The sequence below is a fragment of the Fimicolochytrium jonesii genome (assembly GCF_025526975.1).
Source record: "Fimicolochytrium jonesii strain JEL569 chromosome Unknown EV422scaffold_27, whole genome shotgun sequence".
NCBI lineage: Eukaryota > Fungi > Chytridiomycota > Chytridiomycetes > Spizellomycetales > Powellomycetaceae > Fimicolochytrium > Fimicolochytrium jonesii.
The window spans coordinates 117,420-135,940 of NW_026515694.1; the positions used below are offsets into that span (position 1 = coordinate 117,420).

Below are 18,521 nucleotides of genomic sequence, written 5' to 3' on the forward strand. Positions count from 1 at the left end.
ATGGAGACCCTTGTTGGCGTAGAAGGGGGTGGTCTGGGAGGCGGACTGGTGGGTGTTGTTGTAGGCGAACTCGGCGGACGACCGAAGCTGTTTCCAGTTGTCCTGTTGGTGGTTGCAAACGCATCGCAGATACTGCTCCAGGATCTGGTTGGTGCGTTCCGTCTGGCCGTCGCTCTGGGGGTGGAAGGCCAAGGAGAGGTTAACTTTCGCCCCAAGGAGTTTGAGGAGTCGATGCCAGAACCGGGACTTGAACTGGGGTCCTCGGTCGGAGATGATGTCGTCGGGGAGGCCGTGTAGACGGATGATTTTGTGGAAGACCAGGTCGGCGGTGGACTCGGCGGATTCCGACTCGCTGCAGGCGATGAAGTGGGCCATCTTGGTGAGGCGACAGTTGACATTCGGGATGGAGTTGTACCCATCAATGGGAGGCAGACCGGTGATAAACTCCAGGGACCAAGATCCCCAAGGGCGGGTAGGGATACTGTTGGGCTGGAGTAGGCCGTACGGTTTGTGTCGACTGGATTTCGCTTGGCTACAGGTATCGCAGGACTTGACGTAGGCCTTGACGAAGCGCCACTGGCTGGGCCACCAGTAGTTGCGGGAGGCAAGTTTGAGCGTCTTGAACATCCCAAAGTGGCCGGCTAGGGGTGTATCGTGCATGTCGTGGCAGACTTCAGCTTGGAGCTCATTGGTGGGGACATAGACAAGGTTATCGTGCACTTGTGGGGGGATTGGCGAAATGAGAGGAGAGAGGAGGAGTGGCGATATTGCAGGAGGATTGGCGAAATGAGAGGAGAGAGGGGGAGTGGCATTGACATTGACATTGACACTGACATTGCCACTGACATTGACATTGACATTGGCGTTTGACATTGGCGGTTGACTTTGGCGGCTGTCAGTAGGTAAGCTTATGGTATGGGCGCGTCGTCCATAACATCGTCGGACCCTCATCAGACTGCTCGTCCTCAAAATCACCCGCCAACGGGTTTTCGGCGGGGGCAGACCGCTTTTCCTTGAGGCCTTCGCGGTACGCCAGGTTGTCAGGGCACTTCGGGCTCTGAATACTCCTACGAGCGATGACCTCCGATGCTGATGTGGGTTTGGCCGATGCTGATCGCCCAGCTTTAATGCAAGCTTGGCAAGTGAAGTCCGGAGTCGACTGCGACTTGGTCATGGTGGTTGAATTGGCGCGGTTAGAAACTCTGCGTATGAGGTTGAGACACAGAGTGAATGGTTTTGGTGTGGACCGCGACTCTGCGTATGAGGTTGAGACACAGAGTTCCTGGCATGCCCCCAAGGGCCTCTTCAGACCCTGCTTATATACTCCGCTTGTATTTTGATAATTTCAGTGCGACACAGAGTCGGTCTCGGTGCGGCACAGAGTCAGGATTCATATGTTTTGACACTTTTTGACACTTCCTGACGCGGAGACGTTGTCTTCCCCTCAATCAAGCCCCTTGGTGACTCACTCAGTCGGATTGGGCGCAAGGAGAGTAGTGAGAGATTGGGGTTCTTCAGTTCGCAATCTTTGCCACTGTTTCGCCCCTCTTTGAACCCTATTCAGACGTCCACCCACTGAGACTTTGGCGCGTTTCTGGGACCATATCCTGCTTATTGGACCGAGCCCGTGGCTTTGGATCTGGAACGGCTTTGTTGCGTTTCTGGGGGCTTTATTCTGCTTATTGGAGCGATTCCGGAAGTCTTGGGTCGGTACATTTTGAAGCGATTTTGGGTCTGTTTCGAGGGTAAATGACTGTTTCTGAAAAGTGTGGTTATCTGGTGGCCAATATACTGACGTGTCACGGACTTGGTCACTTTGGCCCTGTTTGGCCGACTTCGTCACCTTCCCAAAAAACAGACAAAGCAGACAAATGGCGTGCTAAATAAAGCGGTTCACATTGCAGACATCTGTTGCTCACTTTGCCTGATATCTCTGTAAACCAGCAGCCGGGTTCTTTTTTGGGCTCAAGGGGTCTTCAGGCCTTATTCCAAGTTCTGAAGGGTGCCGAGGACCATCCTTTGAGGCATCTTACCGGCTGTAAATGGCCTCTAGCTCAAGGGTCCCGTCTCCAAGTCCTTCAACCAGATCAAATGCGCCTCTTCTGGGACGGCGAGGAAGTGTAGACACCTTGGGAACAATGTCTGGCTTGCACACTCCAGAAGTAGATCCTGATGCCGATGAACGGGAAGACTTGTTGGCAGCCGCGGCGGCTGCTGGACTGAGTATGCCTAACCGGCCGGGGGCTAGCTCCGTTCGCGAAGCCGAGGAAGGTGCAGGGTATGTGTGCACCAATGACACGCTAGCATCTCGACAAGTTGAACAAGACTGATAGAAAGACGTCCAGAAACGCGGAACCGTTCACTTTCAAAAGGAAAGGGCCATCGAGACGAAACTCGACTTTTATCAGAAACGGGAGCATTCTCGGTGGACTAGCGGCGTCATGGCGCTCATCGAAGAGTTCTTTAATGGGATCTATTGCTCCGGCAAGTTTGAGAAGCCCGACGGCCGGAGTATACTATGGGCCCTCTGCCGCCGACAAGGTATGCTGTGATGCCTTGAGGTGGGATGTCAGCGATGAGGCGGCTGATAGGCTGTTGGCTATCTGTAGGTGGATAGTTATGACCCCAAGTCGGCGGAATGGGCAATGGAAGGAACGGGACGACGTGTAGCGTATGACGACTTCACGACAATTGACTGGATACACGACTTTTCGAAAGGTGGGCAGCTGAGTCGACGAATATGCCAACGATTGTGGGTACTGATGGCACTTTCATCTACGCTGCTGTCAGAACGCGTGAGGATAAGAAAGATGCGTCAACATACGGGGATCCGCGGGAATATCAGAAAGGCCTTTGATGCATGCCAGGCCTGGATCTTGGTCTTCCTCGTGGGAGCAGTGACAGGGTTGCTTGCAGCATATATCGATCTTGTGTCGGAATGGGCCGGTGACATCAGAGAGGGGCATTGCAAGGAGGGTTTCTACTTGAATCGGAAGTTCTGCTGTTGGCATGTGGATGGAGACGACGTTTGCGACACATGGGCAGCCTGGGGTGGTGGAGGCGACGGAGCAGCGCATTGGGCCACAGAGTACTTCTCGTACATGCTTTTTGGAACGGGATTGGCTGTTACGAGTGCTGTGCTGGTGAAAGTTTACGCTCCGTAAGTCGGACATCTCTTGGCTGATGTGGTGCGGGAAATGTGCTGATGCACGGTCACTTTGTCACTCAGATATGCCGCTGGTTCTGGAATACCGGAGATCAAGACCATTCTGGGTGGCTTTGTGATCCGGAAGTTCTTGGGTGGATGGACGTTACTGGTACGATATCCAATTGTCAAGAATGGTCACCTGTTTGCCCAAGGCTAACACCCGTCCAGGTGAAATGTATAGGAATCTGTTTATCGGTCGGCTCTGGTCTTTCTCTCGGCAAAGAAGGACCATTTGTGCATATTGCCTGTTGCGTCGGAAACATTTTACCTCGAATCTTCGATAAGTATGCTAAGAACGAAGCAAAGAAGCGTGAGATATTGGTAAGCATGCTCGTAACGTAGACTGCTCAAGCTGCAAATGGCCAATTGTTCTGCGTTGCAGAGTGCCGCCAGTGCCGCCGGGGTATCCGTTGCGTTCGGAGCACCCATCGGTGGGGTGTTGTTCTCTCTCGAGGTATGAAACGCGTCTGTAAGATGAAGGCATAAGCCCGTGGCGATTTGCTCACCATAAACATCCGATTGCAGGAAGTATCATCGTACTTCTCGTACAAGACGATGTGGCGATCCTTCTTCTGTGCCATGGTGGCTGCCATATCACTGCAACTCGTAAACCCCTTCCGAACGGGAAAGTTGGTGTTGTTTGCAGTAGAGTATAAGCGACCATGGCACGGATTCGAGTTGCCTTTCTTTGTCTTGTTGGGGATCTTGGGGGTATGTATGATCGGATATTCCTGTCACCATTCCTTCTCTGACACGTTGATTGGGCGATTCAAGGGCTTATTCGGCGCGTTCTTCATACGCATGGTACGTCCCCTGCGGTTCTGGAGATGGCGTCTTCACCTTTTGAGCTGATCTCGACATAGAATATACGGGTTGCCGAGTATCGCAAAAACACACGACTCCGAGATTGGCCAGTCACCGAAGTCTCTGTGATTACGTTCATCACGGTGTTGCTCAGCTTCCTTCATCCCTTGTTGAGGTACGTTGGCTAGCAATCAATACCCGCTGAGGAAGCTTCGCGCGGCTGACTGTCGGGCGTGCCTGTTTCTAGGGTTGGCAGCGTCGATTTGGTAGCAAACCTATTCCGAGAATGCGTCGAACATGACTCTAGCTTCTACGGGCTCTGCGAGTGAGTTTTGGTGTTGACTGGAGTCATCTGACATACCGACTGCCTGACACCTTCGTTTCGTTCGCAGAGAGCCATTGAAGAACGTGCCGAGCGTGATATTCTACCTTATTCTCGCCGCCGGGCTGAAGATTCTGTTCACCATTTTCACGTTCGGCATCAAAGTGCCCGCCGGCATCTTCATTCCTTCGATGACGATCGGAGCATGCGTTGGTCGTGCTCTGGGGATCATCATGCAAACTTGGCAGAAAGAGTACCCAAGCTTTTGGTTGTTCAACGTATGTGGCGAGGATTGTGTCACACCGGGAACATATGCGAGTAAGTATGCCACGCGCGAGTCACCGCACGTAGTGAAATGCATGTCTGACTGTTTCGGTAGTGGTGGGGGCCGCCGCCGCCTTGGCAGGAGTTACCAGAATGACCGTGTCCCTCACGGTCATCATGTTTGAACTGACTGGTGCTCTAACCTATAGTAAGTGCATAGTATACTAGGTGAAGTTTACTCAAGACGGCATGCTGACCTTGCAACCAGTTCTGCCCATCATGCTTACGGTTATGGTCTCCAAATGGGTCGGGGACGCATTCGGCACCGAATCAATCTACGACGCGCACATTCACCTCAATGGATACCCCTTTCTGGATGCCAAGGACGAATACGTGTGGAACACGACAGCCGGGTCTGTCATGACTCGCGTTGAGGACTTGGAAGTCATTGTTGGGTCGGGGTGCACTTTGGAATCTCTGCAGGAACTGTTGCAGGGTACGGCATATAAGGGGTATCCTGTTGTCGATGGCGCGGACTCGATGCGGTTGATTGGGTTCGCTGGCAGAGCTGAATTGCGTTATGCTATGGGTTAGTTGAGATTCGCGGCGTGCACCTTGTTCATCCTCAAATCTGTGTGCGTGTGTTGGAAGTACTGACCAGCTCCACCTTCCCCGTATGCAGAACAAGCTCGCAAAAACGAACTCCCACCCCACACGATCTGCACATTTGCCGAAAGTGCCTCGCCCTCGACGGCCCGTCCCTACTCCACCGCATCCTACGAAGAAAACGATATCTCCTTCGTCACCGCCACCGATTCTGAAAACCCCGAGTTCAGCGGCGACCACCGCGGCCTCAACACCGAGGACATGTTCCTCGACCTTCGCCCATGGACCGATCAAACCCCCATGACGATATCGCCACGATTCCCGATGGAGATGGTAATGGAGCTGTTCAAGAAGATGGGGCTGAGATATGTGCTCGTCTGCAAGGACGGACGGCTGGTGGGAGTTATTACCAAGAAGGACTTGTTGAGACATGTGAACGTCGAGAAGAGTCGATGGCACTGAGGTTCTTGAGGAGGATGTCCTGAAATCTGTAGTTTAAATGTACATATGTAGAGTTTACCGTTTTTCTTAGCGTAATGTAATGTACATAAAGTAGTTTCGCCCGCATCTGGATCGCAAGAGTACAGTATCTGATTCCTTGATTTTATCAAAAAAAAAAATATTCCGACTCGGCTGTTTCTTTGGGACGCGGAATCGCTCTCTGGGCGATTTGACACTCCGAACGTTTAGCCAATTCAAGACCGTGCACCTCAGCAAACATGGCCGCAAGCAACACCGAAGCCGAAGCCGATGCCCTGGTTATATCGACCAACCCCGAGCACCCCGCTAACCTCATCCCGGAGCTCTGCAGGTTGTTTTGGACGTTGGGCTGGGTTACAGGGACAGGGTACGTCTATTGGCAGTCGTCTTTTCTCATAGCGGTGGTTCCCTGTTAACCCACCACATTACCTTCCCATTACAGAGGAGGCATCACGATAAAAGAGGGCGAAACCATCTACATTGCCCCATCGGGAGTCCAGAAGGAGCGCATGGAGCCTCATCACCTCTATGTCCTCACCCTATCCCTTCCCCGCCGCGTCCTCCGCTCCCCACCGCCATCTCTAGGGTTCAAACCATCACAATGCACACCTCTATTTGCAAATGCATATGATATGCGTGGGGCAGGAGCATGCATCCACACGCACTCCCAGAACGCCGTCATGGCAACGTTGCTGTATCCCGGGAAGGAGTTTGTGATAACACATCAGGAGATGATTAAGGGGATCAGGAGGGGGAGCTCGAAGGAGTCGTTTAGGTATTTTGATCGGCTGGTGGTGCCTATTGTAGAGAATACGGCGCAGGAGGAGGATTTGAAGGATCGGATGGCTAAGGTGCGTAGATGGACTATTGCGGTCACATCACTGAACGTATGCTGATACCTGGCAATATAGGCGATTGCGGACTATCCTGAAACAAATGCCGTTTTGGTGAGGAGGCATGGCGTCTATGTCTGGGGAGAGAACTGGCAAAAGGGTAAGTGGCATCGCACATGGCGTTCCGCAATGCTGAGTCCTGTATGCAGCGATAACCTCAAACATTTCTCGTCAGCCAAATCCATGACCGAATGCTACGACTACCTGTTTGAGATTGCTGTGAAGATGAAGAGCGTAGGGCTGGACCCAACCCAAGTCCCAGATGATAGCGAATACCGTGACGTTTGCCAGCAGCATTAGATCTTAGATTGTAGAATTCTCGCCTGAGGTCGAAAACAGCGTAGCAACCGAAACATACGAAGTCATATACGGCCTCGGTACGCCGCGCTTTGTCGCAGTCCTTCAAAAACGGGTATTATGGCGCTCATATCACAATCGCTCTTGAAAGCTCCATTCGACTACGCTTTCCGCTGATCAACAGAGCCAGCCAGCTCGTATTACAGTTCATGAACCAATGTTCTTATTCAAATGCAGTAGGGTGATGATTGTCACAGTGTGCATATGTACAAGGACTTCCGGGCTATATATGACTATCCCTGGAAGCTGCGGTAATCTCCGAAAGTTAAAGGAACCATGAGAATGCCTCCTTGAAGGCCTTCTCCGCATCCGTCTCAACGATCGTGCCGTGGCATGGGACTGTTGGAGGTATAAGCAAGCAAAATCAGGGATCTGATTCAAGAGGAATGAGCCCTTAGATCGGGATCACTTACTAATGCGATCAAATTTCCAGTTGTCAAGAACATGCTTGACATCGCTCTTCATCTGCTCGGTATCCGCGTTCATCAGGTAGCGGTTGAAGAGCTTATGCGCCCCCGCGTCTGGTTTCAAGAACAGCTGCATGGCGCCATTGAAGATATCACCGGCAGTCCCGCTTGGCCCACCTTGCTCCTTCGGAAGCGGGAAATTGATCATCAAATCGGCAGTAAGGAGCGTCTTTGATGGGCGGTGCAAGTAAAGCGTGTCCTGGTTGCGTTGTCCGCTGAAATGGCGATAGCTGATCTCGTCTTCAAATCCGATGCGCTTTGGCGGGACAGCCGGTGCCGGGTTGGCGGCATCAATGGGTTTCACGCCCTCTACGATGACATCGAACTTGACATCATCCCTCTTTTCTTGAAGACCCGGAACACCGATGAGCACAGCGTCGGGCCACTTTTGCTTGTACTCTGCGGCATGGAGATGGTGGACGATGTTGGGGCACACGACGTATTTGACCTTGCCGAGTTTCTCCAGTTCGGCGAGTGTGGTCGTCCCGTTCGCATCGGTCGTGTCGCCGAGCGGCGTGGGTGAGACGACGAACAAGTCGCCGTTTTGCAGACGCACGGCGGTCATGCGCATGCCGACCGGCATGACCCCGCGGGTGACGAAGGATTTGGAGAACGTTGTGACGGCGTTGTCCAAGTGCCGGACGGTGGTGGTTTGGGTCGACATGGTGGTTGAGAGCTTCTCGTATTCGAGGGTAATATCGAAGCGCTGTAAGGCGTACAGGTATGTGCAAGCAGGATGACGTTCAGGGTATGAAGAGAACAGGGCAATGCTTTGATATGTACAGGCTGTGAAAGGAGGGTAAGATGATCTCGATGGGTGCTTCGGAAAAAATTGCGAGAGGGTGAAACTCTGGGAGACTTTCTATGATGTCAACAGTGTCAACGCGTAAAACGGGTGGTATGTTCGTAACAGGTAAACAGCAATGATATATCTGAGGCTACAGTATTCCGGCCTTAGTGAAGTGATTTCTGAACGACAGCCCCCCAGAGCACTGCGGAAACAGCCATACGAAACTCAAGATGCCAGTAGCAAAAGCACACCTCGAAGAGGCTATCAAGTCCAAGCTGGAAGCCGAGCACGTTGTAAGTCTCTGACGTGTAATTGCCGCATTTATTGCCTTTGCACTCTCGCTAAACCGTACCTTTCCCACCTTAGGACGTGATCGACACATCAAACGGCTGTGGGCAGTCTTTTGAGGTAGTGATTGTTTCGAAGCTGTTTGAGGGGAAGCCGACATTACAAAGACATAGGTGGGTTCTCAAACGAAGATGGTTTCGAGAAGCACTTGGGACGGACGAGTCGTAAAGGGGAGGTCGACCGGTTGGGTGTGCGGGCTGGAGCGGGAGGTTTAACAGGCGAGAGTGCATCATCACTCTAAACCTCGCCGACGTTTCATAGATTGGTGAATGAGGCCCTGAAAGATGAGATAGCACAGATCCACGCCTTCACTCAGGTAAGGGCTTCTTCGCGGGGGACAATTGGAAAGGTGCTTGCATCTGACATCCGTGGATTGCCGCAGAAAACGTATACCCCCGAACAATATGCAAGTTTAAAGAAATAGATTCCCGTCGATGCGATTACTGACCTCTACGGTGTAAGAATGGCAGCAAAGCCTTTCGGAACGAGCACTGGCGTAGAAGGAGGGGAAATGGGCGCGGACGACCGGGGCAGTTGGATTTAGCGTTAGATCTGTTCTTGTTGAACATGCGGTTTGCTGGCGTCGAAAGCCATTTTGGGAGTGGTGACAGTGGACGGACGTCCTCCTGCCACATGGGAAAGTTCCAAACAATCCGCCTCCTCCCTATTCTCTTGCCAATCCATCATGTTTCTTAATCTCCATGCTCCTCAACCGCTACATCTCTCGCGCAAAAGTTTGTTCGGAAAAATCATGCCAGTGGTATTGGGATCGAAAGAGATATGGTGGAGAACAAGAAAGAGCCAACTGGAATGGATGGCTGTAAGGTCCATTTCGGTCCAATCTGCATCCTCCTGCTGCCCATTCCAAAATGTTCTCGATACGTTAGGGTTGCTGTCCGGGTTTGGGGTTGGGGATGTTTATCCGACAATGATCTTGCCGTCGGCGTCGTTGAGTTCGTATGCGGGGATTTCCAAGTTAAGAGGCGCGGGTCCCTTCCTGTTCATGGGAGGGGAAGTGAGTATCTGCAAGGCAACACACGATCAACGTCCGCGAGTGCCAGCATCAACGTACCTGATACGGCCACTGATGTCGTAGTGGGATCCGTGGCAAGGGCAGAACCAGCCTCCGTATTCACCAGCTAGGGAACAAATTGAAAATGAGGACTCCATCCGTTCGTGGAACAAAAGGGCAGCCTCACATACCCTCTCCGATCGGAACGCACCCGAGATGTGTGCATCTAAAAACGGGAATTAAACTTAGTTAAATTCGTTTTTAGAGAACTTCCTCGCTACCTTGCGAAACTCACACGCCGAGCATGACAAGCCATTCGGGGTTCTTCGTCCTTTCAGCATCTGTTTCGGGGTCGCGAAGTTCGGCGACATTCACGGCGTTGGCTTCTGCGATTTCCTCAGCGGTACGGTGACGAACGAAGACGGGCTTTCCACGCCACTACAAGATGCACGATATCGTTCAGTGCCTTCTCCCACGGCTACAATATGGGAAGAAATGTGCCATACCTTGATGACAACGTTCTTTCCTTCGGGGATGGAAGCCATATCAAGCTCAACCTTGGCCAAAGCCAAGACATCCGCGGACGCAGCCATGTGCACAAGGTAATCTGTCACGATGTTCTTGGCCATGACAGCACCGACGAAGGAGTAAGCACCGATCATGAAGTAGGCGTAGTTGCGAGATGAGTACTCGTTGTAGTTCTTGACTTTGTAGGCATCCTGTTCGCGTGGGGGGACAGTGACGTCTGCGGAGTACTGCACTTGCTTCACCGGGGAGGCGTAGTACCGCTTCTGGCTGAGGAAGTTGGGGCCGGCTGTTTCCGTCGTTCAATTTGAACGACGTATCGTCAGTCAGTGTCTGTCCCATATCACGCCGTAGTCTCCCAGACTCTTTCCGTACTCCTCCTCCCTCCACATCTCTACAGATGACCAGCAGATAAACTAGCCGCCCGAGAGCAGTTTCTTACCGGTGTAGTGGGTCTTGGAAGACAGTTGAGCACCGTTGATGGTGGCAAGGACTGGCCTGGCGACGTATGGCACAGAGGCCTTCGATGCCTTAGCGGGCGAAGCCGTAAGGCTACGGGGTGTGCCAACGATGGGCTTCGCCCAGAAAGTGCGGGAAGCAGCGAGTGCCGGGGAAACCTTTGATGCCATGGTGCTCGCTATGTACGAAAAAGAACGTGGGGATTGGATTCAAGAGGGAGTTAGCTGGATTCCGAACCTTCGGCAGATTTGCATGCGAAAGCTCCGACGTTGCCAACTCGCTCTTCGGCACGATCCACCGGTTTGTCGTCCACTATATCAGTCCTGATGCCGCCGTTTCCGGGATCGACACTCACCTTCTCGTTCTGTGAGTATGAAGACGACGTTTGGGCCTCGTAATGCGCTATGTAAAATCCGCCCAGGTTGCGTCGCTTTTGTCCGCCCTCCCGACTTCCACCGAAAGAGCGTTGCCACAAGCTAAAGTAAGTCATCGGCCTGAAAACATATGGAACGGGGCGTAAGGGAAATCCATCACTTCCTTTGTATCAGGCGGGCCATCTTCATCACGTGATTCCTCATTAACGGTGAGCTTCCCTCGAAGCAACCTCAAAAGCCCTCACTCCAACTTCCCACGCAGCTCCAACGACTCCATCCCCAGCCCACCGACGTTCAGATTTACAAGGTTGACGATGACATGGAAAGCCATCGTACCAGGCATGCATGAGATTGTTGAGCGAGGGAACGATCTCCTACCAAAATTACTCGGCATTTATATTCTCTGGAGATCTTCACCGGCCCCTCTCTCGTATTGCTCTACTCTTGGATGGGCTCTTTTTTGCGGGCGTTTCATGGCGTTACTGAACGCAGGTCCTGATACCGTGATTCAAGGGCGTCGACGTTGCAAGCCTGGCAATATCGAGTGTAGCAAGCCTGGTGAACCTCGAGAGGCTAAAGCAAAATCCAACTCCCATGACCTGCCCCGCCCCCGGAGCAGATGAAACTGAGACGGCCTGAACGACAAGTGTGCATCTTCGTTTTATATGCGGTTCCGGAGATTCCTTTACTGTTGAAGGTTACTATTTACCTACGGCTAGGTTGCCTTTCCTTTGACTCGCCCGCTTGACTCGCAATGGGTTCATGAAAGTTTGATGCAGCTCTGGAGGCAAACCCATACCGTACAGCAGTAGGGAATCCCGCAATTTTTGTCGATGGCAGAATCCTGTTGGGCCGTTTTTTTGAATTGGTGATCCGCCTTGATGTCTCCTTGGGAAGTTGGGAGTGTGTGGGAGCTGCCGCTGCTGTGATTTTTTGAGCGCGTTTTTTGCTGCGCTCCCCCCGATAAGCTCTCTGGACCGCTTCAGCTCGCTCAAGTTCATATAAAAAGAGGCTGCAGCGGCATCTCTTTCCTCCCTCCCCGACAATCCCCTCTTGCAATCGCCAAACTTCTCGCGCAGGCACTCCACTCACAATGGCTGATACAAAGCGAACATCTCTGTCTTTCACGTCGGCGGATCTTGGAAACAGTTCGTTTGACGACAAGATCGCGAACGACGTGGGAAAGAGGCTCTTCGAACCGAACCCGGCCATCAAGAATGTCCTCATTACAGGTGGAGCAGGCTTCATGTAAGTTCGGGGATGGCCGGTTGGGGATAGATGGGCTCAGCGCATATTGCGTTGGGAGGCCCTGGCGAAGCTCGTGTGATGTCCGCTCGCAGCTCTTTTTTTTTTTGAAAAGCTCAGCACTTACCGTTCTTGTTCTCTCTATAACCTTAGCGCTTCTTTCATTGTGCGCAAACTTGTTCTCCTCTACCCTGAGTACAACGTGAGTAATTTCGAAATGCGGAGTCGTTTCATTCGACCGCGATTACGGGACTAATCCTTCTCCTTACCAGATTTACAACTTCGATAAACTCGATTACTGCGCCTCCACGAACAACAACAAATCGGTCGCCGACAAGCCCAACTACTCTTTCATCAAGGTGCGGAAACGCTTTCTGAGGTTATTTCTTGCTTTGGCACCGGTTTCTCATTCTATGTTGCTTCTTGCCGATAGGGAGACATCTGCGTGAAGGATCTCGTAAACTTCGTGTTGGCGGAAAAACAGATTGACACAATCCTTCACTTTGCCGCGCAAACGCACGTTGGTAAGCTCAGCTAGAACGGAGTGTGGAATCCCATGGAGCCTTCAACTCAATCATTTCTCTCAGACAACTCGTTCGGAAACTCCGCCGAGTTCACGTTGAACAATGTTATGGGTACACACGTGTTGCTCGAAGCGGCCAGGATAAACAACGTCAAGAAGTTTATTCACATATCCACTGATGAGGTCTACGGGGAGGTGGAACACGGTGGTGTAAGTACTGCGGGGCGTTTTTTTTTTTGCAAAGCGCGCGATTTGAACACGCATTCTGCCGCTGAGAGTAAGAACCCCGACTAACATGTCTGTCAACATTAATTAGGCTGAGCTCACGGAGGAGAGTTTGCTTGCCCCCACGAACCCTTACTCCGCCACTAAGGCAGCCGCCGAAATGCTGGTAGGCGCTTACCAAAAGTCCTTCGGCCTCCCCACCATCATTACCCGCTCCAACAACGTCTACGGACCTTATCAATACCCGGAGAAGATTATCCCCAAGTTCGTCACCCTCTTGTCGGAAGGAGGCAAAGTGTGAGTTCTCACCATTCCCACGAATGCCTCTTGAGTCTGGTCGAGTCCAACTGACTATTGTGCCCTTTTGGTTTCAGTTTCATTCACGGCGACGGAAGCAACACTCGTCGGTTCATTTACGGCACTGACGTCGCGGATGCGATTGAGGTGATCTTGCACAAGGGACACACCGGCGAGACATACAACATCGGAACACCCTTTGAGATTTCCAACCTCAACCTGACAAAATACCTTATCGAACTCATGGGTTTGAAGGAAAAGGAGAAGGAGCTCATTGAGTTCGTCGAGGACCGTCCGTTCAACGACACGCGTTACGCCATCGACTCTGCCAAGCTTGAGGCATTGGGCTGGAAGCCCAAGGTTTCGTTCGAGGAAGGCGTCCGCAAGACCATCTCATGGTACACTCAGTACTCCCGCAAGTGGTGGTCCAACATCCAGGGAGCGCTCGTCGCCCACCCCTACAAGAGCGGTGCCGCGCACGAGTTGATCGTCCCGAAGTAAGCGACATTGGAGACTCTGGTTGTTTGACCTTATATATAGGAGCGCGTGTGGGGACGTCCTTGAGGTTCTATAGGACACATATGCATGCCGGCCATGAACTTGGGTAATTAGACTTCGCCCGGGACAAAAACTACCTTTTGGATTTCCATGTATAAGGATTTTCCTTCTGTCCTTTCATTGACTTCTTGATAATTATATAAACTTTATTGTAAACAATTGCCAACGAAACCTCTTCTCAGGACGGTGGGATATCTTACTAGGTACACCCAAAAAAAAGAATACTTTGTGCCCAAATTGTTACGCTGAGGTCAAATGGTCTCAGGCTAGCTGCTCAAATTTACTGCTCACAGTCTCCAAAACGATTTATTGAGTGGCAGTAACCCTCGCCGAACCTGTCGCCGAAGGCCGCGGGAGTTGATTGGCCCGACTCGAGCTTCTGGTAGGAGCAGGGTCAAGAGCTGTGGCAGCAGCGTTGGCGGCATCATCCATCGCTCGACGCCCGGTCAAACCTGCCATCGCACCGCTTCCACTCGGGCCTGCGGCAGATGAAAACGACGGTCCCGCTGCTTGCGATGACGACGACGCACCACCGCCGGCGACGGTGGTCTTCCCACCCGTCAGTCCACCGCTCCTCGAACCACTGCTTGACCCTGCACCGCTAGCACCCGCATGCGATCCGTGACGATGGTGATGATGCGAACGTTTCTTGTCGTCCTTTTTTGCTTCTTCACTTTCTTCCTGGTGCATGGAGAACACCTTGTGCAAGATGCCGACAAAGTCGCGCGCTTGCGGACCGGACTGCAGATCGTCTGCCACTCGGCAGATGTCGCGGAAGAGCGGCTGGACGGCGGCTTTTGTGGCTGCGGCGGGTGGAGGTGTGGAAGTTGTGGGAAGCTTGTGCAGCGGAAGGTCCGATGTTTGAGTACCGTGAGATATCTTGAAGTCGGTCTGGGTTGCGGAGTCCGCCAACGGCGACGCGTTTTGAGACGCTCCGGTGCCGTCGCGTCCGGCGTGAGACTCCTTTCCTTCGGCCTGCGCAACATGGCCGGCCTCACCGCCCATCGTCAATTGCGAGCTGCCGGCACTCAGGGCCCTCAATGGCCCGTCCCGTCCTTCCGCGGCCGACGATATTTGCACCTCGACAACGTCCTTCTCTCCCCCGGCATCATCGTGCCCGGCGTCCGAGTCAGCGAGCATCTTCTCTAGAAGCGACAGTTGCTCCTCTCCAAGCATCCTCAATTCTTTCTGTATCTGCTGTAGGAGAGGGACTTTGTTTTTGAACCAGCGAAGCCCGCGGTCGGGATCGGTTATATTCACGCAATCGGGCATGTGATGCAGGGCGGAGACGATACAGAGACGCGGCACAGCAAAGATGACAACGGGATCGAATGTATGTACCTGCGGCCAAGTAATGTAGCCGCAATGTACCGCGCGGATGATGGTCTCGGACATCAAAACCTAATTCCGGGATGGCCAAAATAGAATCAGACTTCGAGGTTCACAGTTTCAGTATGATGGCCCACAGATCTCCGACATACCTGGAACATGTCCAACTCCTCCGCTCGTCCCGCGCGTCCCCCGTAAGTCACCGAAAAGTAGCAGAAGCATATCTTCTGCTCAAATAGCGTCCACGCCGTATCAAATTCCTTCATAACGGGGTACAAATCAAAATACGGCGGGCTAGAACACGCCAATGCCCGTCTTGTAAATGCCGCTCGCAACATCTCTATTGCAGAATGTAACTGTCGGGCTGGCTCATACAGCTCCGCCGTATACTCCTCGATCCCCCGAATGCGGAATCCGCGGCTCAATGCCTGGGCGGCAAAGAGGATATTCTCGGAGAACCCACCCTCGAGCTCGCGTTGATCATCCGCGGGCAGTTGGCGACGGTATTGACGAGACGCTTTCATGTCTTCGTCCATGTCGGTGTAGATTAGGTAAATTGTCTCCAGAAGGAGAGACTGGGCGCGGTGGACGCGCTCGTTTCGGCGTTTGAAGCTCTCCGAATCTATGTCGCGGACTTTCTGCAGGCCTGCAACGGCCTTTGCGAGGTGTTTGTCTGTGTGATAAAAGGAGCGTCAAAACCCGAGAATCGCGAACCACTATTCAGGTTGACTGACTTACCTGCAAACCAAAACAAACTAATCGGCTGGGTCTCATTCAATCGTGGCGGCAAATCCTGTTCGCGCGGTTGCCATTCTTGAAATTGAAAGATCTGGGCAACTGTGTAGCCGTTTTGTGGCGTAGGGGGCCGAGGAGTCTGTGCCGGCTGTGCAGGCTGTGAAGCCGTCTGCCTATTCGGCTGCGACGTTCCTGTTGATGCAGAGCTTCCGGGTCGGTTTGACGTACCGGTCATTCCCTGTGAGCCAGCGCCGATAGTGGCTGTAGGAGTGGCATTGCTACTCCTCGTTGACGATGCGGGTGATGACCGTGCCGCCGGTTGCTGCATCGAACGCGGGAATGTATGGTGACTGATTTGCGGAGCCGATATGTTTTGCAGCACTGTCGCGCCGGATGGAGTTGTAGCGTACATAGCTAAGAGGGCTCTTGGAGTTGTGTAGGTATTTATGACGGACGTGGCAGGCAGAATCTGAGCGAGATTGTCCCTCGAGCTAAGGAAAACGCTTTCGGGAACAGAAGCTGCGATTCCCGCTAGATTTTCGAGAAAAGCCAGATATTGTTCAGCCTGCCTGATATAACGTGTCCTCGTTGGCGAAAACACCAGGCGGCCAAACACGACCCTGTTTACGCTTAATCACCGTTCCTTTGCGGAAAACCGTCTCCCGCGAGCTTATAAACGTCGGCCATTTTTGAGGAACTCTAGATCTAAGCTGTCACTCGGTTCCGTCCTGGAACCCCTTCTGGGAAGAATGAGGATTCTGATTCGCGTGACGGCTTGACGTAACGCGTTTTAATTAACAAATGACGGCAAGCAGGTCTCGTAAACTCGACAGCGCGTTCAAGTGCACCGTCATCCTTGCATGAGAACACTCAGATTGTGGAGAGCCTCCGCTTTTCCTGGGCGCCTGCCAAACGCGCTGATCCCACTCCCAGAGGGGCATGGACCCTTCGGCAAAATGTGGGGAGCCCGTGTGACTGCCAGTGACAGTGGGACACTCATGGCTAACGAGGAAGCTCGTTTTGGGTTTTCCCTGGCATCAGATTATCGTTTTCTTCGTTCGGCATTGCAAGAATTTGCTTTCCATATTGCGGTCACTCTTTGTCACCAAAGTTACCTGTGCATGGGGCTGCTGAAAGGTAGGCTTCTCTGAGAAGGCGAGGAGCAACATGTATGAAGAGCCCCAGAAACCGAGCTCCACTTGCCAACATTTTGGGGAACACTCGGCTTGTGCCGCGAGTCATTCACTCCACTTTCTAACTAATCATGACCACTGAATGGCGCATCCCACGTTCTCGTATCCTAGGGATAATGAATCGAATCCTCCGTCCACGGAAGCGCACTCGCCCCGAAACGACCTCGGAGACAAAAGCGGGAACACCGACGACCAGCAAGGAGGGAACGGTGGCTACCCCGGCTGCAACAAGGAGGACTTCAAAGAGAAGCAAGACAGGCGTTAGTGACGACGCTTCGGTGCCGGTGACGATACCTTCAAAAGAAGAGGTTCTGGCTGTTGCTGAAACTGTCATAACTACTCCAGCACCAAAACGAAGGGCTTCCACAAGAAGGAGAACAGCCGCCTCCGCCGGTGAGGACGCCCATCTGGTTGAAAACCCCAAAGAAGAGGAATCTGCTGTCGCTGAAACCGTCGAAGCTACCGCAGCACCAAAACGTAAAGGCTCTAAGAAACGCGAAACATTTGCTGCCGCCAGTGAGGCCGCCCCATCGGTTGAAATTCCCAACGAAGTGAACCCTGCTGTCGCCGAAACCGTCGTAGCTGAAGCCCAACCTATGAAAAGGAAAGCCTCGAACGCATCACGGAAGAGCAAAGCCTCCACTTCGCGGAAATCGACATCCACCTCAAGAAAATCAACCATTTCACGCAAAAGCAAGTCCGAGATGGGTAGTGAGATCTCGAAACCAAAACCCCCCGTCGCCGAAGAAGCAGCTCCCAAAGTGGAGGAGGAAGAGGAAGAGAAATCGATGGATTTGGCCGTACTCCCACAACCAAGCTGGTCGACCCCCCATGCAACTCGAAGCCTCCAAAAAGATCTCCTTCGAATTAGCAAACTGCAGGAAAGAACGACCGCCGAAGAACGCGGCTGGACAGTCGACCTCACAAACCTCGCCAACCTCTACCGCTGGCAAGTCCGCATCACCCATTTTGACAAGAAGTTGCCCATCGCGAAAGACCTAAAGCAGAAAAGGCTCGCTGACGTCGGGATCGTTCTGGAGGTGCAGTTCGGGCCCGAACATCCCGCCACGCCGCCGTACGTCCGCGTCCGTCGGCCTCGCTTGATGCAGTTCTGCAATGGCGGAGGTGGGCACGTGACTGCTGGTGGAAGTATCTGTGATGAGCTGCTGTCCGGCGATGGGTGGACCCCATCGATGCCCTTGGAAAACCTCTTTGTGATAACGAGGCTGGCTCTGAACTCAACGGAACCGAGACCGGCCAGGTTAGATCCGCGGAGATGGAACATGGGTTACACAGCGCAAGAGGCAATGTCGGCATATATCAGAGTTGCCAGAGATCATGGATGGCGTGTTCCGACTGGTTGGCAGCAATGGTTCGCTATCGAATACTGATGCTAGGGATGGACAAGCGGCCAATGTGAAGCAACGGAAAACTAAAATATTCGCTTACGAATAACTACATGAAGACTGGAGAATGAAACAGTTCATGAAGAAGAGAAAGGAGCGGC

General features: G+C 52.7%; 8 protein-coding genes across 8 annotated transcripts; 5 read left to right on the forward strand and 3 right to left on the reverse strand.

The window, feature by feature from the left end:
- Positions 1-1,834: 1,834 nt before the first annotated feature.
- EV422DRAFT_541004 (chloride channel) lies at positions 1,835-5,830 on the forward strand. The gene is made up of 15 exons (XM_053071174.1): positions 1,835-2,278; positions 2,346-2,541; positions 2,610-2,718; positions 2,791-3,160; positions 3,230-3,317; positions 3,377-3,529; positions 3,591-3,662; positions 3,734-3,919; positions 3,983-4,012; positions 4,072-4,187; positions 4,260-4,337; positions 4,405-4,652; positions 4,714-4,806; positions 4,867-5,187; positions 5,281-5,830. The coding sequence occupies exons 1-15, from the start codon at positions 2,043-2,045 to the stop codon at positions 5,664-5,666; spliced, it is 2,682 nt and encodes an 893-aa protein (XP_052922487.1). The 5' UTR covers positions 1,835-2,042; the 3' UTR covers positions 5,667-5,830.
- Positions 5,831-5,883: 53 nt separating this feature from the next.
- EV422DRAFT_541005 (methylthioribulose-1-phosphate dehydratase) lies at positions 5,884-7,112 on the forward strand. Its single transcript, XM_053071175.1, has 4 exons — positions 5,884-6,051; positions 6,127-6,535; positions 6,596-6,677; positions 6,753-7,112. The coding sequence occupies exons 1-4, from the start codon at positions 5,924-5,926 to the stop codon at positions 6,875-6,877; spliced, it is 744 nt and encodes a 247-aa protein (XP_052922488.1). The 5' UTR covers positions 5,884-5,923; the 3' UTR covers positions 6,878-7,112.
- EV422DRAFT_216377 (uncharacterized protein) lies at positions 6,890-8,202 on the reverse strand. Its single transcript, XM_053065425.1, has 2 exons — positions 7,348-8,202; positions 6,890-7,273 (listed from the first exon to the last, which is right to left on the reverse strand). The coding sequence occupies exons 1-2, from the start codon at positions 8,063-8,065 to the stop codon at positions 7,200-7,202; spliced, it is 792 nt and encodes a 263-aa protein (XP_052922489.1). The 5' UTR covers positions 8,066-8,202; the 3' UTR covers positions 6,890-7,199.
- A 219-nt stretch (positions 8,203-8,421) lies between these two features.
- EV422DRAFT_570568 (bola protein) lies at positions 8,422-8,963 on the forward strand (the record flags this gene model as incomplete). Its single annotated transcript, XM_053072886.1, has 4 exons — positions 8,422-8,484; positions 8,558-8,652; positions 8,801-8,855; positions 8,922-8,963. The coding sequence occupies 4 exons, from the start codon at positions 8,422-8,424 to the stop codon at positions 8,961-8,963; spliced, it is 255 nt and encodes an 84-aa protein (XP_052922490.1).
- A 310-nt stretch (positions 8,964-9,273) lies between these two features.
- Positions 9,274-10,957, reverse strand: EV422DRAFT_541013 (cytochrome b-c1 complex subunit Rieske). Its single transcript, XM_053071176.1, has 6 exons — positions 10,519-10,957; positions 10,058-10,365; positions 9,847-9,989; positions 9,743-9,777; positions 9,612-9,678; positions 9,274-9,536 (listed from the first exon to the last, which is right to left on the reverse strand). The coding sequence occupies exons 1-6, from the start codon at positions 10,703-10,705 to the stop codon at positions 9,458-9,460; spliced, it is 819 nt and encodes a 272-aa protein (XP_052922491.1). The 5' UTR covers positions 10,706-10,957; the 3' UTR covers positions 9,274-9,457.
- A 655-nt stretch (positions 10,958-11,612) lies between these two features.
- Positions 11,613-13,882, forward strand: EV422DRAFT_216489 (uncharacterized protein). The gene is made up of 7 exons (XM_053065426.1): positions 11,613-12,157; positions 12,308-12,356; positions 12,427-12,513; positions 12,588-12,678; positions 12,742-12,887; positions 12,994-13,199; positions 13,277-13,882. The coding sequence occupies exons 1-7, from the start codon at positions 12,003-12,005 to the stop codon at positions 13,698-13,700; spliced, it is 1,158 nt and encodes a 385-aa protein (XP_052922492.1). The 5' UTR covers positions 11,613-12,002; the 3' UTR covers positions 13,701-13,882.
- A 181-nt stretch (positions 13,883-14,063) lies between these two features.
- Positions 14,064-16,149, reverse strand: EV422DRAFT_570571 (uncharacterized protein; the record flags this gene model as incomplete). Its single annotated transcript, XM_053072887.1, has 3 exons — positions 14,064-15,158; positions 15,239-15,759; positions 15,825-16,149. 3 exons carry the CDS (start codon positions 16,147-16,149, stop codon positions 14,064-14,066), a joined length of 1,941 nt encoding a protein of 646 aa, XP_052922493.1.
- Positions 16,150-16,681: 532 nt separating this feature from the next.
- On the forward strand, positions 16,682-18,437 carry EV422DRAFT_604123 (uncharacterized protein; the record flags this gene model as incomplete). Its single annotated transcript, XM_053073754.1, has 2 exons — positions 16,682-16,958; positions 17,126-18,437. The coding sequence occupies 2 exons, from the start codon at positions 16,682-16,684 to the stop codon at positions 18,403-18,405; spliced, it is 1,557 nt and encodes a 518-aa protein (XP_052922494.1). The 3' UTR covers positions 18,406-18,437.
- Positions 18,438-18,521: the final 84 nt, after the last annotated feature.